The sequence below is a fragment of the Pocillopora damicornis genome, chromosome 2 (genome assembly GCF_964200805.1).
Source record: "Pocillopora damicornis chromosome 2, jaPocDami1.2, whole genome shotgun sequence".
NCBI classification, from domain to species: domain Eukaryota; kingdom Metazoa; phylum Cnidaria; class Anthozoa; order Scleractinia; family Pocilloporidae; genus Pocillopora; species Pocillopora damicornis.
In genome coordinates this window covers 2,962,851-2,980,820 of record NC_142671.1, presented here as the reverse complement: position 1 = coordinate 2,980,820, position 17,970 = coordinate 2,962,851, and the positions used below count along the sequence as shown (strand labels likewise).

Sequence of the window (17,970 nt, the reverse complement as noted above, 5' to 3'; positions counted from 1 at the left end):
AAACTGAACAAAAAAAAATACAGGCACTATATCTTTGATACGGCTTTTCTTTATTATTGTCGAGCATTTTCACCGTTAGAGTATCTTCTAACGAGAAAATTGTAACGGCCCTCATTACGATTGCTAAGATAGTTCTAAAAGGACGTTGAAATGTTCTATGCACTAAAGAACAGTTATAATACGGTTCTACGGCTTTTTTAATACTGACGGCTATATATTCTCAAATGAGAAATGAAAAAAAAAACTTTTTTATATCAATATTCTACTTCTTAGGGACTCTATCACCGACATTTCCGTCGAAATACTAATTCTTATCAAACAATTTAAGCGCCAATTAAAAGTTGCACTCATGCTTCTGCCTCGTCTTCAAGTTCTGCTTCCTGTAGTTCTTCTTTGCTGACCGTCTTCTTCTCCTTCTGTTCTGGCTTGATATCAGGACTTTTCACGAGCTTCTCTACTTTTAAAATTACAGGTCGAACCTATAGGTAACAAAGTCAAGCGAGGATGAGACACAGAGAACCAAATAAATGTCTGATTTTTCCCAAAATACAAGTACAAATCAAATCATTCTAATTTTCTGAAAGGGTTGAACAACTGTAGGCTTTCATTAGCACCAAGGCACAAGTGGCGAAGCAAGCTCGCATAATTCGAGTATCGAGCCAAGCGAGCGCGAGAGATCTAGAGGTCTCATTTTCGTGCGAGCGCCCACGCCGACAATCTCGTTCGCTCCAGTTGTTTGGCAGCTCGAAAGTCGCTAATAAGGGCCAACACAAGGTATAAAAATTTTAAAAATGGCCTAGTAAGCATTGAGATATGATAGCAGTTTCACAGTGCTTGATCAAAGCTTCCAGTGTAAGAATCATAAAATATACAAAGCAAACGTCTACTTCCTTGTTATCGAAACACCTATACAGTTTTACTGTGGCAAAACAAAAAATCCCCCCCCCCCCCACTTCCGTCGATATAAAATGAACAGTTCAAAAAGAATATAGAATATTAAGTTGAAGCTCTTATTTCTTTTGGGATGTGACAGCATAAAAAATATTTATCGGCAGAGTAATTGATTACAGAAGACAATATACTATGAGTTGGATACTTACTGCTGCTTTCTCCTGCTTCTCTTCATGTTTCAACTCTTCAGTCAGCTTTTTTTCTTCTTTCTTCGTTTCTTCCTCACTCAGCGGTATTTTGCTCTTTTCCTTGGTCACTGTTACTGTCACCTTGGAGATCTTGTTCACCGTTTTGACAATTTCTTTTGGCGTGGATATTGAGGGTTTTTCTGTTACCGCTTCCTTGTCTTTCTTATCTTCACTATTCTTCGCATTTTGGGCCAATTCGGCGAGCTCCAGTTCTTCATCAGATAACATTCGTTTGGAGTCCTCTTCCTTTGAAGCCGTCTCGTCCTTAAGTATGGCTAGCTCTTTGTCTGCTTCATCTCGTTTTACTGCAATAGTTTGTCTTCCATTATCTTTGTCAACTTGTTGCACCTTCGCTGTTCCAATGGTCTCACTGCGTGTCGTCGGTTTTACAGATTGAGCTGTTGTGGGCTTCTCTTCCTCACGATTCCTTTCGGCTTTCAGCGCTTTATCCAATTCATGAGCGATCTTCTGTTCATCTGTTTTTCCCTTTTCTGCCTTCCTTTCTTCTTTATCTCGTCCTCCTTCCAACTCGAGCTCGATCTCTTCGTCAGTCTTTTGAGATTCATCATTGGATCTTCTCTTGTCTATGAAAGCGGCGTGCTTTTCATTGTTCTTACTGCTGCTTAAATCTTCCTCTTCTGTCTCTTCAGGTGTTTCATCCTTTACCACGGGTATCTCAGACTTTTTCGCCACGCTCTCTGGGATCTTTCCCATATGGGGTTCATCTCTGACCGTTGATTTAACCGCAGGCTTCTCAGCCACCTTCTTCACAGAAACCTCTGACTTTGTTTCACCGGTTGATGATCCAATCTTTTTCACCTTTATGTTTATTTTTTTCTCGCCAGGTGATTTTTTTCCAGGCTTTAAAACCTTTTCCACTTTTATCACTATTTCCTTTTCACCTTCTGTAGACTTTTGTACCTTATCCGCTTTCAGGTCTTCATCTTCTTCATCTTCCTGCCGGACTTCACTCCGTTTAGCCTCGATGGTTGTTCTTGATGGGACACGTTCCACTTTGACGAGTGTTACCTTTTCTGTATTTTTAGAAGGGGTGGAACTTGACGTTATCTTTTTAACCTTGGTAGAAAGTTTGGCTGAGCCTTTTTCTGTGCTGCCTTTTTCCATCGTACCTGAGCTTGAAGGTCGTCTTTCACTTTCAAGATCTGCTTCTTCTTCATCTCCTTCATCATTTGCAACTGATTTGCCGCTTAAATGTTTTGTTTCTTTTGTTATCTTCGTTACGACAAATTCTTTCCCAGGCGTTTCTCTGTCTTCGCCCTCAAGAGCCGCCTCTTCCCTTTCCATCTCATCGTTTGCTGCCGCTTTGATTTCAATTTTCTTGGCAACTTCAAATTTTTCTTTCTTGTTGCTGTTTTCTTCCTCGAGCTTTTCTAGTTCGCCAACAGGAGAAACTTTTTTCCCCTCGGCGGAAATCTTGACAGAAGCTACTGTAACTTCTTCTTTGCTTGGATGCTCTACTACTTCTTCAGATTTCACCGGCCTGGAAGGTTTCACAGTCTCAGTTTTATAAGCCTCAGATTTTGTCATCAGGGGCGTTGGCATTTTTGTTTCTGTTTCACGCTTCCTTGGTGTGGATGGCGTGGATGGCTCGGGTGGCGTAGGTGACGTGGATGACTTGAATAGCGTGGATGGCTCGTGTGGCGTGGATGGCTTGGTTGGCGTGGGTGGCGTGGGTGGCGTGGGTGGCGTGGGATGAGCCTCTGGAGAGAAAAAAAATATCGATTATTTTGTATGCCAACCCATGTCGACCTTAAGGAACGAGATTTAAACGCTTTCATGAGGGATTCAGATAAAAAATTAGTTAGAAATCAAATGTAGATGCGGTATTGTTCTTTCTAATCCCCTCCTCACCCCCCTTACTAAACTGAGTGTACCCACCTTTGATGGGATCGACATTTTCGTTTTGAGCTTCCTCCTTCATCTTTGTCCGCATTGCACCGATATGATTTTCAATTTCCTCCAGCTGTAAATTGAGTGGAAAATGCCTCATATTGACAGGTCGCAAATACTGAGCATAAGTAGTTTAATTGCGTCATGCGTGCTAATGATATCAAAAATTAATTAGAATATTACCTGCGATTCCAGCTCATCGATGGAAATCTGCAACAAGATTGAGAATGATGCATTGCTTTCGTTACTTAAAAAGGTAAAAAATGCTAATAATGTAGCTTGTAGTCACACAAAATTTCGAGCATCTGATCTGCTGGCTATAAATCAGGTATGCACAGGAGTATTCTGCCTGTGTGAATTATTTTCTTTGACACCTGTTACTAAGGCTGAAGATCTTAATGTCCATTGTGTCTGTAAAACATCATATGGGGGTCAATGGCTATTTCACCTCAAATTTTAAATCTTAGAATCTTGCACGAAATTACTTCACTTTTCTTTTAGTCACTTCCAGGCCTCTGAAGTCAGACAGCCTCGTACACCCGCTAACAATTTTTCCGTCGCGTACTTTAGGAAAAGGAATACATTGGTTTCCTGCCAGTTTGAAATTGGTATTGAAAGCTAATCACTCGCTGTGTTCAATGATGTCATATGAGCTATTGACCCCGTTTCAGTGACAATAGTCGAAGGAAATGGCCCCGTTTCAGCTTAACAGGAACATTAGAGGAGAAATCAAATCCCATTGTGCAAAGGTATCGAATAAAAGCAGATTATACTATTTCTCTCAAAGGAACTCATCAAAAGTTCTTCACGTTTCCAGTCATATCTTTCTTACACCTTTGTCTACGTGAATTCATAGTTTAGCTACAATAATTTGGTGTTATCAGGATCAAACGTAATGTCCCTATTGATATTTTGATCCTCTCCTCACTTTTCTGCGAGAAAACATATTGATATTGTAAGGAGAAGATACTTGTTGGCTTCTCTAGATCTGGGACGCAGGATAGTTTAAAGCTCTTATCAACAGCCTATGTAAAACAAAAACATATGACCGTCACGATTGTACTCAGTACGTTCCTTAGTGTTCAGTAAATGTTATTTTAAGCTTGTGCAAATTAATTAACGCGGATCGCAAATTATTTACCATTTAGAAAATCTAACAGAATCTGCCGAAAACAGTTGTAAAGTTTGCTACTCTCTTCTAGCAAGCTCAGGACAGAAATGAGAAAAGCCGTGATTTTGTACTGACTAAGCTAAATGTAATACATTTCTCTTAAAGAATTTCTCAATTAGAAGCCAAACTGAAAATCCTCCCAGACACACTCAAGGGATTTAAGGAAAATATCATTTTCCCGTTGACGTGAGGAAAGCACTATCAATACGATTCATTTCCTAACAGAAAACAGTTATTACAATGATAAAGACTATGAATTAACCAAAACGCTTGCTCTGTTTCGTGAACATTTAATTTCGAAGTGAAATTCCTTCGAGGCATAACTCCGATTGTAGAATTTTCCTATTTAAACGTTATTTGTTAGCAAGACAGGGTAAGATTATGGTAAAATCCGCAGCGGCGATAACTCACCTCTCGCTCGTCTCTCTCTTGGACAATTCTATCCACTGGGACTGCAAAAATCGAATACGTGAATCACAAATATATCGTAAAATTGTTCCATGAAATTTTGTGTAATCTGTTAGGAGACACCCGGGTCATCTAGTGATGCCTCGACACGTCGCAGAAAGATCTGCGCTTCGCAAAATAGTTTACGACCTAAAAGAAGTTTTAGCATTACCTGGTAGTGCCATACTTGAACTCAAAGACATGAAAATCAACACAGTTGCGACTTGCATCTTGCTGAGAAAAAGGTTTGTTTCCTCTGAGTGGTAAAGTTGCCGTCACCTTGCTTGTCTGGTTAAAATAACACTGAAACCTAATATGGCTGCGATTTAACGTGTCGTAGATAAGCTGAGGAGTTATGTAAGTCCTTCAGTGAGGTACGCAGTGTGACAGCTATTTTCTATCAAGTAATGGCAAATGAAACATTTAAAATATATACAGTAATTTTCATACTACTTGAGAGTGAATATTTCAAAGCACTTCGTGACGCCTTGACTTCAACCTCGAAAACACAAAATCGAGGATTTTTCCTAATCTACTAGACGACCCCTCTTATCAAGCTGAAGTTGTAAAATGGAGGGGCTGGGTGGGGGTACATCTCCATATGGTAGGGAGGAAAGCTAAGACAAGGCACAAGTCAACTTTATAACCTTGCAGTGTTAGTTCCTACAGCCCAAGCCTTAAACTGTTTCCTCAAATAGTCACTGAATAAGTAATTCAGATGGGTATTTAATCTCAAGATCATCTCATTCATTAAATAAATAATATATCCATTTTTTATTAACTTTTTCATTTGTTCATTTATTCATTTTTAATTCATTTTTTTCAGTTTATTTCAACATTTATTCATTAATTTATTGATTTATGTATTCATGTTTAATCGAGGATTTGCGTTTTTATTTGTTTGTTCTGATTACATATTCATCATGAGAACGGTTCATTTCCCACTGTGACCTCGCTTTCATTATTTGAAAAGGGAAACAAACCGTCCTAATGAAATAGATCATCATGAACAGTCACTAAGAGAAAAGGTGTCACGCCACACTGCAGCCACCTCATCCTTTGCGTAATGGCTTGAATTTTTCTCGTTGACTCTTCTGCATAAATAAACCAGCAAGAAAGGAAAATGTTAAGTGAATCCTGCGAGGTTGTCACCAAGCGCTCGGCTTTACTCTTGGTTTTTATTTGGTCGTAAGCAAGGAAGATTCGGAGGAAAGACCGGAAGTCATAATCATCTTTCCACTGTCACGTTTCCGTATCCGGGACTTTCACTTAGTATCAGCTTCCTCTCGCTGTGGGTAGTTGACTTTTCGTCGGAGTTTGTGTAGTTCTGGCCGCGAATCTGGCCATCGCCAAGGTAGAGATTTGAGTTAGGCGCTTTGCTTTCCTTCCGCTATGACTAAATTTGCAGACTGCTTCTGGGTAAGTTGTATTTTGAGTTTACATGAACGCTCTTACTTATGCGGAAACAACGATGTTGAATATACTTTCAGTTTTTATGCCGTGATAGGTCAACTCTTTCGACTTGAATCTGTTTGAAGATATGGCTACATGTGCCTTTTGTATCGAACCCTAAGATTTCTCCGATTTCCCATTAATTGAAACCTTTAGCAGATCGAAAACAACAGCAATCAAATTTGAGCCCAAAAGCTTTTCATTCATGATCGCGAAGAAGAGCTAATACAATTGTTTTGCTTTCGCATTCTTCTACTTCGGCTTAATTAAAGATTTGTGTTTGTTTGTTTGCTGCTCCGATAGAAATCAGTTTACAATGAAACCAGATGAAGGCCTTCGCTGTTGATAGAAACTGTCTGTAATTTGTTTATGTACCGATTGAAGGAATTCGATCGTTAATTGAAGCGATACACGGGCAACAAATTCACTTTGATTCACAAAACGGATAATGATTTACTCTGATAGTAGAAACTATGAAATGAAATTTCAATAATTTCTTGTTTTATCACTATTTTGTCATAAATATTCTCATAGTGATAATATTTACTATGTTACACCTGTGCCGGTACGTGGCATAATATTAAGCCACTTTCGGAGAGTTTTGGGAAGGAAAAATGAGTCCTAGCTGTTTTCGTGTCAAAATATTCATTGCAAGGGGTGTCTACTTATGAAAACAGTGCGGAACTGAGATTTTGTGCAGTATGAGAGTATGATTTATCAGAAATTTGCATGTGGGGACAAAAATTGTTTTGTTCATTGTGTATATGAGAGTATCATGGGATCATCAGTCTTGCAAATTATTTACCAGTGCTACTCGTTTTAATCAACCAAGCAGCTGAATTTTCACAGAAACGATCTGTTGCTACATGCTCAGTTGAATACTTGTAGAACGACTTCTGCTCTAGAGTAAAATAAACTCCATACAATCTGGCACTTGATAAATCAACATGATTCCTTGAAATGGGTTGATGAAAACTTCCATATGGTCACCTCAAATAATCTATTTAAAAACATGTATAAGTAATCACATGATTTTGAGTGCAATTTGAAGTGATAAAAACCAACAAAATTACACGAGCCTGTAGGGCGAGTGCAATTTGTGGTCTTTGAAAAAATTTACATGTGCTTATTTATTCCAAATTGCATGAGAAAAATCATGTGATTATGTATTAATAATATGATGAAATAGCTTATCATTATTAGGCAGAAGCAAAGCACACTCATCAAGTGCAAAAATGATTTATTCAAACCCTACAAGTGCCGTCGTGCATTCGGTCAAAACAACCACATACAATCAAAACAATGGTACACAATGATATTTTCACATCTCTAAGGTACAAGAAAGTTCAAAGTAGGGCTGAACAGTTCTAGGAATTGTTCAGTCTGGTTTGTTACTTCTTTGCACTGAAATAACCCTCTTCTGCATTGAATTACCTGAAAACTGCATTTATCATAACCAATTGGAACTTAATAATTTTTTCATGTATCTTATTAGTCTTGTAATTTAAGCATTAATTTCAAATTTTTCTGCTTGAGAAGAATTAACCGAAAACTGAACCAAAAGTCCTTTGTTTACAAGTATAATGCCCATAATAACCATCACTCACATATGAAGGATATCTCAAAAACCTTAAAAAATGGTCAACAACTTAAATCCTGAAAACGGGTCTAAAAGGCATGTTGTGTTATATTGTATTTTCAATATTGAGACAAGGTAATGTCCAGTCTAGCTTAAAGCTGGTTTTAATGGGTTCATGTATAAACATAAGAATTCTGTGAGCTATATTCTTTACTATTTGCAAAAAGGCTTGAACCCTTAACCTCCTGCGTGACAGTCCAGCACTCTAAAATGTGAGTCATACAAATGCCAACTGTTCTTTGTTGTCAAAAGCAATAGTTTGGCCTTATAGAAAGGGTGGGATTTATTTCTGGGGATGTCAGAAACCTCTTTCTCTAAAAGGAGGATACTTTATATTACAAATTCAAAGTTACAAACTATCAGACTGATGTTTACAATCATTTATTTCTCCCACTATCTAAATTGCATCTGTCCATTTCTGACTCTCACAGGGAACTGATTTTAACAGCACTGCTGGTTTTGATGCTTTGTGCAAACGCCTCAAGGATGGAAAACAAATGTGCCTGGATTTTGAAGATTTTATAAGACAAAGGTAGTGTACAAAGCACTAAACATGACCATAATGACCACACCCCTCACTGTAACTCCACAGAACTAAGAAATATAAACAATGAGCATGTAATTTGTAAATTTATGTGTTTTGTGATTTTGATAAGACATACACTTTGCTGACAAGAAGCTTGTAGGTTTCTAACTACAACTGCAATCTGTATTATTTGTTTTTATTGCTTGCTTGTATTGAAATTAATTCAGGGGCTAAATTGGTTGACAGTAAGTCTGCATTTTGTAGATATGAGGTACACAACACTAGCAAAAAAAAAATATTTATATTGCAGGGCAGATGCTGAGGAGAAGTATGGCAAAGCTTTGATGAAACTTTCTGAAAGTGCTAAAGGCAGAGATGAAATTGGGTAAGGATGAAATATTTAATGGGCATAGGTTTACCCACTAACTACTTAAAATGTTAATCAGGAAGAATTTATGACAGGAAATTCATAAACCACCACCTTACTTATGGCTACAGAACCAAATGACTGAGAGCACTTGAGCTTAATTCTGCAAAGCAAACAGGTGCAACTGTCAACAGATGATAAAAACATTTAAACTTTGTTTAGGTTTGTTGTTGTCTAGGCAGATGTGATTTTAATTAGAGGAAGTAATCCCTCCAGTTTTATCGCCTCTTTTCAGATCCATACATAATGATCCAACATTCACTTTGTTTTGCATCAGTGTATAAATTTAAAAAAAAGTAAATTAAAATAAAAGTCCCAGTGAAAAGTTCACTATACAAGCAAACTGTCCTAGTACCCGTTGCAATAGACCATGTTTACTTTGCATCCTAAAGAACATGTTAAGTTTTATTATAGCTAAACATCAAATGAAGTAAAGGCAAATTGGTATTTTTCAGGACCCTCAGAGAATCTTGGGAGGTCGTCAAAACAGGTACAACTAACACAGTGTAAATATTTAATATCTGATTGTTTAGCGCACTTGAGCTATTGCCATTGGAAGTCTGTCAAACTATTGCCTTTTCAAGTTAGTTGTTTAGGAAATAAGATAATGAAGGAGATAACAGAACTACTCTAAAAAGCTATCTACCTGCTAATGGTAGCCAGCAGCTGCAAGGACTGAGCATAGAAATGAAGCTCACAAAGCATTTTGGTGCAAGTCATCATCTTAACTTCAATATTTGTTTTGTCCCACAGAGACAGAGAACATTGGTAAACTGCATTTAGCTCTATCCAAACAACTGATTGAAGAACTGGAAAGCTGTGTCAGGAAATTTAGAGAAATGCAGCGGGATAAAAGGAAAAAGGTAACATATTATGAGTGAAATAACTGAGAGGTTTCAGATTGAGGGTTGCAAATATTCAAAGCAAACAAGATCATGACAGCCAATCAGAACCTAGGATTATATATCAAGGAGCCAATTAGAACCCTCAGTTTGAACATGAAAAACTCTTATGACATAGGAAAATCTAAGTGGCCAAGGTTTCACTGGATTAAGGTCCCCATGTAAGAACCAAGTATCAAGAATTGAGAGTCGATGATGGAGGGTTAGGAGACTGTCAGCTCACTTTTGAGGGGTTCTGTCCTTTGGAATATACAATTGGTTGAGGAAATGGTTTTATATTTTTTTATCAATATCACAGCAAAATAAAGCAAATTAAAGTAGTGAGGGATTCAATCTTCACCTGAAAATTGCTCTACAGGGAGCTTCTGACCTGTAGAATTCATGAGCAAATTGACTTTTACAATAGGCCATTTTACAGTTGTGTACTTAGTTGCCAAGCCTTTGATTTGGAATGAGGCTGAAGGTGACCTTGTTGTCATAGAGACCAGTATCTAGTTTGCATGATAACAAAGTAATTTGCATTTGAAAAGCAGCAAGGTTTGTATCATAACAAGGTCACCCTTAGCCTCATTCCTGTACAAAGGCTTGGCAACCAAGCACACAACTGTAAAATGGACTATTGCATGTATTTTAAGCTAGCTAAAACCTGCAGAATGATATGCATTATCATGCTTACAGAAAGAGAATACAAGTAAGTAGGTTGAGAAATATTGGGAAAAGTTCATCAAATAAATGAAGCAAGAGTGGAAGGCAAATGTGAGAAAATGTTTGGGAAGTAATGTCAGACAGAGTTTGAATGAAATGAACAGAAACAGATAACTGATTGGGGGACTCTTTTTGAGAAACTAACAATTTTAAATAGATTAGTTGAAAACAATAAACCACTTTGAAGAGGAAGACTATACCAATCTGCTCTACCCAATCATTTGAGGAACATCTATTTCAAAAGCTTGGATTGATTGAATATGTACTATGATTGAGAAAAGGCAAATATCTTACTGCAAAAACTTGGAGAACAATTTATCTCTTATATTTGCACTCATTCCAAGAGTAATTTTGACTTGGAGGTGTTCAGCATCTCAAAAAGACAAGTAATCTTTGATATATGCTATGCTAAAGTCATTGAAGAGTAAATAAGGTCTAGAAGTTTCAACCAAATTTGAATGCAGTCTACTTGTAATCTGTGATCCCTCACACAAGGGTATCTTACTGTGGTCTCTTCATGTTTTTATTAACTTGTAATTCTTTAATATTTTTTTCTTTTAATGTTATTCAATGGGGCTAGGTACTGTTGAAGTACGAAAAAGCTTATCTTAGATTCTGGGCCTTTACCTATAAATACATATGCATATTCTGTACATGGTGTACATGGTATACATTGAATCTAGGTAACAATATGCCACAGTCCGGTCACTTGCAAGTCTTTGCAAGTCTTTGCAAAGATTTTATTTTCATTACAGGATACTGTAAAACTTTTGATAAAGAAACATATAGTATTAAATCTGAACCCTACTTGTTTTTGTTTTATGAAGGTGGAAGAATCAGTGAAGAGAGCTCAACGGAATAAGAAAAACTGTTTTGATTTAACTAGTAGAGTAAGTGTGCAAATGCATGGAGCCTTCATTTTATATATCCCCTCATCTGCCTTGCAACCTCTATCAGTAGGTATCTTGAAAGTCATTTCATATGCAGAAGAATGCCATCATGAGATTTGGTGTGAACAGTAGACATTTCTTGTATAAATGCATGCACTGGTACATTTTATTGATGTTAAAGACATCTACATGTTTTTGTTTCCAGGTCCCTCTTGTTGGTGTCTGTATTAAAGATGAATTTTTTATTTTCTAATGTGTAGCTAAAGAAGACCTATGAGCAGAAATGCCATGATGTAGGCCTTGCAGAGGAAGCTCTACAAAGATCTGTATCACTTGCCAGCAAAGATGAGGAAAAGGTTAGTTTTACATAAAATTGATTTTCTGTGATATATTTACATTTTTATTTTGCACATTTAGGATCTTTATAGAGCTTTTTGGGAAATTAGCTATCAAAAATGATGCATAATACTAAGTATTGGGAGTATATTATGTATATACAAGTTCTTTATACCCTCACAATCCCAGAAAATGATTGAAGTAACCTACAAAAGTGAAAACACACAGTATGTACTTTTCAAGAGTTCTTTGTGACATAACATTATTGTGACATGGTTTATTTCGTGGTGACAAGTTATTTGTTTACCAGGCGTAGCTTGCTTTGATTCTTTGAAATTCAATCAATGATTAGAGTTTCTCCTTATACAACTTCTGTATGGAATTTGAAAACTTACATCTGCAGAACCCAAATCTACAATGTCTTGTGCTTTAATTTATATTTATGGTAGCTAAGTGAATGATAAGTGTGGTGCTTAATTGGCATCTATTTAGTTATTCTTCATTTTTTCTTTTACAGTTGAGGGTCAAGCTTGGGCGAGCAAAAACTGCCGTAGAACAAGCAGGTACAGTGGAGCCCTTGAATACCTGAACTTACACTGAATACTTATTTTTAGCTTATCTTCAATCAAAGACAGGAAAAGATGTAGTAGCATAGCAGTTAATGCACTGTACTCTGGTTCGAGAGATCCAGATTCGAGACATAGTCAGGTCGTTTTGATGAGTTCTTGCAGAAGACTGACTCTGCTCTCGCATTGCCTATACATGTATCTCTGCCTAGGAATATAAGTGGGTACAAGAAAACTTCATACCACAGAAACCAGGATAAGCTTTAGTTGGATGGGCTACTTACGAGCAATTTGGTGAACATTGATCGATGATTCGACAAATATCGAAACAAAAAGCGAATTCGGTTCCTCATCGGACTCGACAACTGGTTACAAACAAGCGCCTTAGCTGATTCTACCGAATTACAACACACTGAGAATAAGTTTATTTTGAATAAATTCCCAAGCCGTTGCGACGGATGTTTCTATATACGAAGTGGGAAATAGCTATTTTGATAAATGAATTCCGTTGGAAAATGGTAAATCATTTATATATTCCGATTACGAAGTCGCATTAGTAATGCATATTGGGAAGGTCGGTTCGCGTGGCAATTGCAAACAAGAAGTTTGCTTGTCATTGGTAGCCGTGTGATATTTTAGAGCTATTGAATTGAAGCCAATTATTTAAAATAATAAACCGCTAACAATAGAAAAACAAAAGGGCTACCTCATACAAACTAATAAGGCTGATGTCTCAAAGTCGTGCGCGCACGTGCGATTTTTTGACGCGCACGGTTTTTTTTATTCACAATTGCATGCGATTTTTTGCGCGTTTTATTCGCGTTTTTCGATTAACGTATACGCGAGCGGTACTGTAGCTCCCATGCAGACTTTTTTTACATTCTTTGTTGAAGACAAGTGGATTGATCAATGCCTGATAAAATGATTAGTTTGATTAGGAATCATTGTTTTTCAAAATTTGACTTATCCATAAACTGTATATTAATGGTGTCTAAATGTTTTTCCTTTGTGTTGATTGGTCATTCATTTGTATTTATTTTTGTCATTCACTTATTTATTTACTTGACATCATTTCATTGCCGTTGTCTCACAAGTGAGTTTTTCAATAAACCGAATAGAATGGTGTTCTCTTACCACTGTGTTTTTCACTTAAATTTTTTTAATCACACGCAGACACTGCCTACCAAAACTCTGTGCGAAGCCTTGAAGATGCACGGGTGATGTGGGAGAAGGAAATGGAACAGTGCTGTAATGTATGTGTAATAGTCGTTATATTCGTACAATGCCAGTGATTCTGTTAAAATAAGTTCAACTTTTCGGGAGCTAACATCACAATGAGATATTAAAACTCAAAATGGAAACAAGCAAACCTCTCGAAGTACGGGAAAACACAAATGTCTCTGGTTGGTTCAAGTTTCGCTTCTGGATGGTTCAAAGGATGGGGTGAGTTGTCTAAACCAATCCCATGGGGAAGTAGAGCGAAAAACATGGAATGCTAGATCAAGTTCAACACTCAGTTGAAAAGTGGTCTAAAAGTTAAGTTAAGAGCACTTGATTACTTCGAATCTGTAAGTACTGTAAAATGATGTACCTGTAACTATTCATGCTGACAGGATACAATTTTCAATTTAGTTATTTACTAAACATGCATTTTTTTAATTTTCCAACAGCTTTTTCAAACCCTGGAAGAAGAGAGAATATCGTTTTTGCGTAACGCAATGTGGGCGTATGCCAACACAAGTTCAATGAACTGTGTCAAGGTGGACGAGGTGAGCAAACACCCATGATATGTCAGTCAATCTCTCAATCAATCGAGTAGTCAATCAGTTTGTCGATCAATCGAGAAGTCTTCATTTATCGCAGAGGGGGGGGGGGTGTGTGGGAAATTCTTTTAAGGGGAATGGAGGCGGGGGGACTAGTCGTCGCTGACAGAGTATAAAAGAGGGGTGGAGGCTGTAAAAAAATTGACTGTCAATGAGGTGGGATTATTATGATACTACCGATTCTTAGGGGGGATCAGGTACATTTTAGTGGACGCAACCGTATCCCTTTGACTCCCTTCTGTTCCTGTAGTCGTTAAACCAATCAGTTCACATGCCTATCCATTAATCAGCAAGACAACAAGCAATCATGAACCAACCAACCACCTGGTCAGGCTGGTCAAGAGAAAACAAATCATTTAAAGTAATTCAGTCATTCAGATTAAGGGGGTTCTTAGAGAACAGATATCAACTACAGTAAAAATGCCTCTATGAAAGTTAAGGATACCGAAAGCTATCGAGTTCTCTTTAGTCCAAAATTCTGCCAGAGGAACTTAATTTGTGTAGCTGGTGGTTTGAGGGTGTTCAATGCAGACGAAGGAGGCGGCTTGCGTTTGAAATTTTCATTTTTCTCGTCGCGTTGTCTCTTAGGAGCAGCTTTCCCGCTCTAAACTCCCACAATAGGACCAGCTACTTAGGCTAAACGTAACTTATCCCCGTTTGTTTTTCACTATCTTTCGGTGTCTTTAGCCGTAAGCAGTTATTTGCGAAGTCTGCGCATGCACATCGATGTTGTGAACGTTTCGTACACTTTTAGACTTGCGAAGAAATGCGGAAAAGTCTGGAGAACTGTGCAGTAGAATCCGACATTCATCTTTTTGTTAGTATGAAGAAAACGGGATCTGATAGACCAGGTAATTTAAACTACTTCCAGCCACTGTCAATAATAACGACGGGAGGGTTCTGCCTCTCCAGAGATGTCAACGACATGTTTCGAGGTGAAGCCGGTTAAATGCCGTCTTACAAACCGAAGGAAAAAAGCTGCTTCTTTATTTGTTTTTTGTTCTCAGTTATAATAAGGGACTCCCCAGTTACTGAAATAGCCCACAGCACAGCCTTCGTTCTTGATCCGAAATTTACGCTTCAATCAATGGGAGAAATATTCGTTCTTGGTGACCTTCTATTGCCCAGTAACTTTTAACATATGATTTTCAGTTTTGAGTAAGAATTTTCCTCTTTTAACCTGCGGTAATATGATAACCTGTACACCCAAGTTTTTGCCAAAAACAATGATTTTTTCCTCGAACTGGGCTGTTCGGCTTGTCTGTGAATACATGTAGTGGCCAAAGATGTTTATTTTACGGATTATCTCTCCTCTAATCGATAAAGAGATGTGTTTTTATTTTTGTCTCTAGTGCGTATAGAATATGAGAACTATTATATGGCGCAGTCATCGGCAAAAGTTGTGTCCCCCAGTAGCAATGTAAACATAACTGGGCCTGTAGCAGGTACCTTCGTGCATTCGAAAGACACCAATATTGTGCAGCCGTCCGTGGGTACTCCGAAATCAGTGAACCGCCGTCCTCCTATGCAACTCCCTGATATTCCTCATCAAGGTGAGATATTCAATACATTGTTCACGTAAATCTCTCGGGATTCCAATGGTTTCTCCCTTTTTTAATGTACAGTGAAGGCTTCTTCCTCTAAGAAGTCCCTTCGTGCTGGTCCCACCTACGAATTTATCTGTGATATTACAAAGTTTATTCGTTGAGTTGTGAGTTGTTAACTACAGACCTCTTTCCCTTCGTATGGGAAAGTCTTAATTCTGTGTGCTTGAAGCCAGCGAGCAGTCAACTGAAGTTATCGTGCAATAATTTGTCGATCAATCTATCATTTAGAATAAGAAATAAAATAATGGGGGTTGCGATTGTGGTTTAAGGAGGTTTGCTTTAGCTTCAAGTTTTCGGAATATTGTTACAATTTTGTGGGCAAGAACATTATTTAAAAAATGCTTGTCTGAGGTTGAGAATGCTGGCGACAATTTTCAACGGCGTGGAGATAGCACACTTAGGGGCCTTGATAATTCTTGGTGACATGCGAAAGCCAAAATCAAAAATTGTGGCCAATTGATGTTTCAAGATTATTTGCAATGTTGAAGTGATAAGATGTGCAAATGTCAAAAGGCTAACTTAGATTTGGCATGTTGTGCTCAAAAGGGGTTCAAAGAGGGAGGTAGAGGAAATTTTGGTAAACGGATGATACTTTCAAAGGAGTGTCTCTTCGTTTCCAACAGTACTCTCATAATTAACAAATGAAAAATATCTTTGATTACTTGTTCTTTAGAATCTCTAGATGAATCGATGTATTCCAGTGTGGACCAAAAGAAACAACCAAACAAACAGAACGAGGCCAAATTTTACCGTGCGGCTTTTGATTATGACGCACAGGGAGACCAGGAAATATCATTCAAGGCTGGAGATCATATAAAACTAATTTACCACGAGGATGACACTTGGTGGTGTGGAGAAGTACAAGGAAAAAGGGGAATGTTTCCAAAAGATTTTGTCGAAGAAATCAACCCATGAAGTATGGCGAAGGAAGTCATACCAATAATAGATAGTTTTAATTCCCTTGTCAGTTTTAAGTGAAGAGAGATGATTAAAGCTGCCAAGAATTACATTCTTGAGACCAAAACTATAGACTAGTTGGGTTCCAATCACACTTGAGTTTACAATTTTCTTTATATAAAGGGCAAGAATGTTCCCGCTTAGCATCTTTGACATCTATCTGTAAAGAAAGAAGAGCCTTATTTGTCAGACATCTTTTTCTTTCTGGTTTTCCATTGTTAATGAATTTTGTAAGGAGCGACAATTACCTAGTTTTTTAATATTTTATAATCGCTAAACTTTTTGAAATATAGATATTTTTCTCTATTGATATCGTAGCAAATAATAATGAAATATAAGAATGAAATTTTGAATGGTGCTTTTGGTTACAAAACAAATTCGCCGACTTTTGCCACCAATTTGGACGGCGGTAATTTCAAGCGGCTCAGAGCCGTCAGTAATCAGTAATACGAGGCATTTCTCGTAAACCTAACTAGCGCCTGATTGGTTTAATGCGTAGGGAACGTTCCTTGCCAATAGCCAATGGATATGAAAATGTTTAACAATGTGCTGCTAGTATGCTAATGTCTGATAATCAGGTCATATGGACTCTAAAAATGAATAAAAGCCAATAATTATAATGGTTTTAAAACAATTAAAGCAGAAATAGGGAAAAGTTTACAAAGTTAGTACATGTAAAGCTTGAGTTTAGAATATTGATTCTTGAATTGTTTGCAGTCACTCCAGAGTCAATGCGGACATTAAGTGGGGAGGTGACCGGAATAAAAATGTAATTTCCATTAATAATGTTGTGAATTTCCATAAACGATATATTAGATATGTTTCTAGAATAATATTCTTCTCTTTCCAACGACAGAAAATATGTGATTTTATTACCTCTTGTGTCTGACGCACGTTTGAAAAATGCGTTATGGGTCGAAAAACTTTGGATGTTGATGAAGTTGCAGATAGTTGATTGCTAGGCTCGAGCGACCATAGCTCAATAGAGCGCGATTTTCAAAAGGACACGGAATGTTTAGGATAGCCTTTGTGGCTCGAAGAACATCATGATGAAAGTCTTTGAATTTTATTGTAACGATAACGAAAAAGAGGATGATTCTGCCAAAGAAGCCGATGAAGTTGAAAAACTTGGATGGATTTATACTAGCCCGCAAAGTTTCTTTTGACTTTTGAGCGTCGTAGAGCAAAGCGCGTTAAATAAACTTCACCTTTACGCCGAAAACAAATCTTTCTCTCTGTAAAGGGGGTAACTTTCTATGGAAACCGTGGTGCTGCGTCGGTGGAAGAGCATAACAGGGTAATTTAGTATTATAAACCGATTTGCTAACGTAAACTGGCCACAGTAAAGAGTTTAAAAGCTGACGTTTCGAGCGTTAGCCCTTCGCCTATCGCTCTGACGAAGGGCTAACGCTCGAAAGTCAGCTTTCAAACTCTTTACTGTGGCCAGTTTACGTTATCAACGCGGTTGATAA

The 17,970-nt window shown here is 37.6% G+C and overlaps 2 protein-coding genes across 3 annotated transcripts; one reads left to right on the top strand and one right to left on the bottom strand.

The window, feature by feature from the left end:
- Positions 1 to 33: 33 nt before the first annotated feature.
- On the bottom strand, positions 34 to 5,202 carry LOC113668107 (uncharacterized). 2 transcript variants are annotated; one of them, XM_027183987.2, is made up of 6 exons: positions 4,841 to 5,202; positions 4,633 to 4,673; positions 3,234 to 3,260; positions 3,039 to 3,123; positions 1,101 to 2,860; positions 34 to 479 (listed from the first exon to the last, which is right to left on the bottom strand). In XM_027183987.2, the coding sequence occupies exons 1-6, from the start codon at positions 4,896 to 4,898 to the stop codon at positions 348 to 350; spliced, it is 2,103 nt and encodes a 700-aa protein (XP_027039788.2). In that variant the 5' UTR covers positions 4,899 to 5,202; the 3' UTR covers positions 34 to 347. The 2 variants fall into 2 exon arrangements, with proteins under 2 accessions (XP_027039788.2, XP_089053157.1); XM_089197031.1 differs by lacking the exon at positions 3,234 to 3,260.
- A 463-nt stretch (positions 5,203 to 5,665) lies between these two features.
- LOC113668111 (proline-serine-threonine phosphatase-interacting protein 1) lies at positions 5,666 to 17,281 on the top strand. The gene is made up of 13 exons (XM_027183992.2): positions 5,666 to 6,087; positions 8,191 to 8,291; positions 8,596 to 8,670; positions 9,168 to 9,202; positions 9,466 to 9,575; positions 11,147 to 11,209; positions 11,470 to 11,565; positions 12,063 to 12,108; positions 13,285 to 13,364; positions 13,782 to 13,880; positions 14,689 to 14,785; positions 15,287 to 15,487; positions 16,215 to 17,281. The coding sequence occupies exons 1-13, from the start codon at positions 6,061 to 6,063 to the stop codon at positions 16,454 to 16,456; spliced, it is 1,272 nt and encodes a 423-aa protein (XP_027039793.2). The 5' UTR covers positions 5,666 to 6,060; the 3' UTR covers positions 16,457 to 17,281.
- Positions 17,282 to 17,970: the final 689 nt, after the last annotated feature.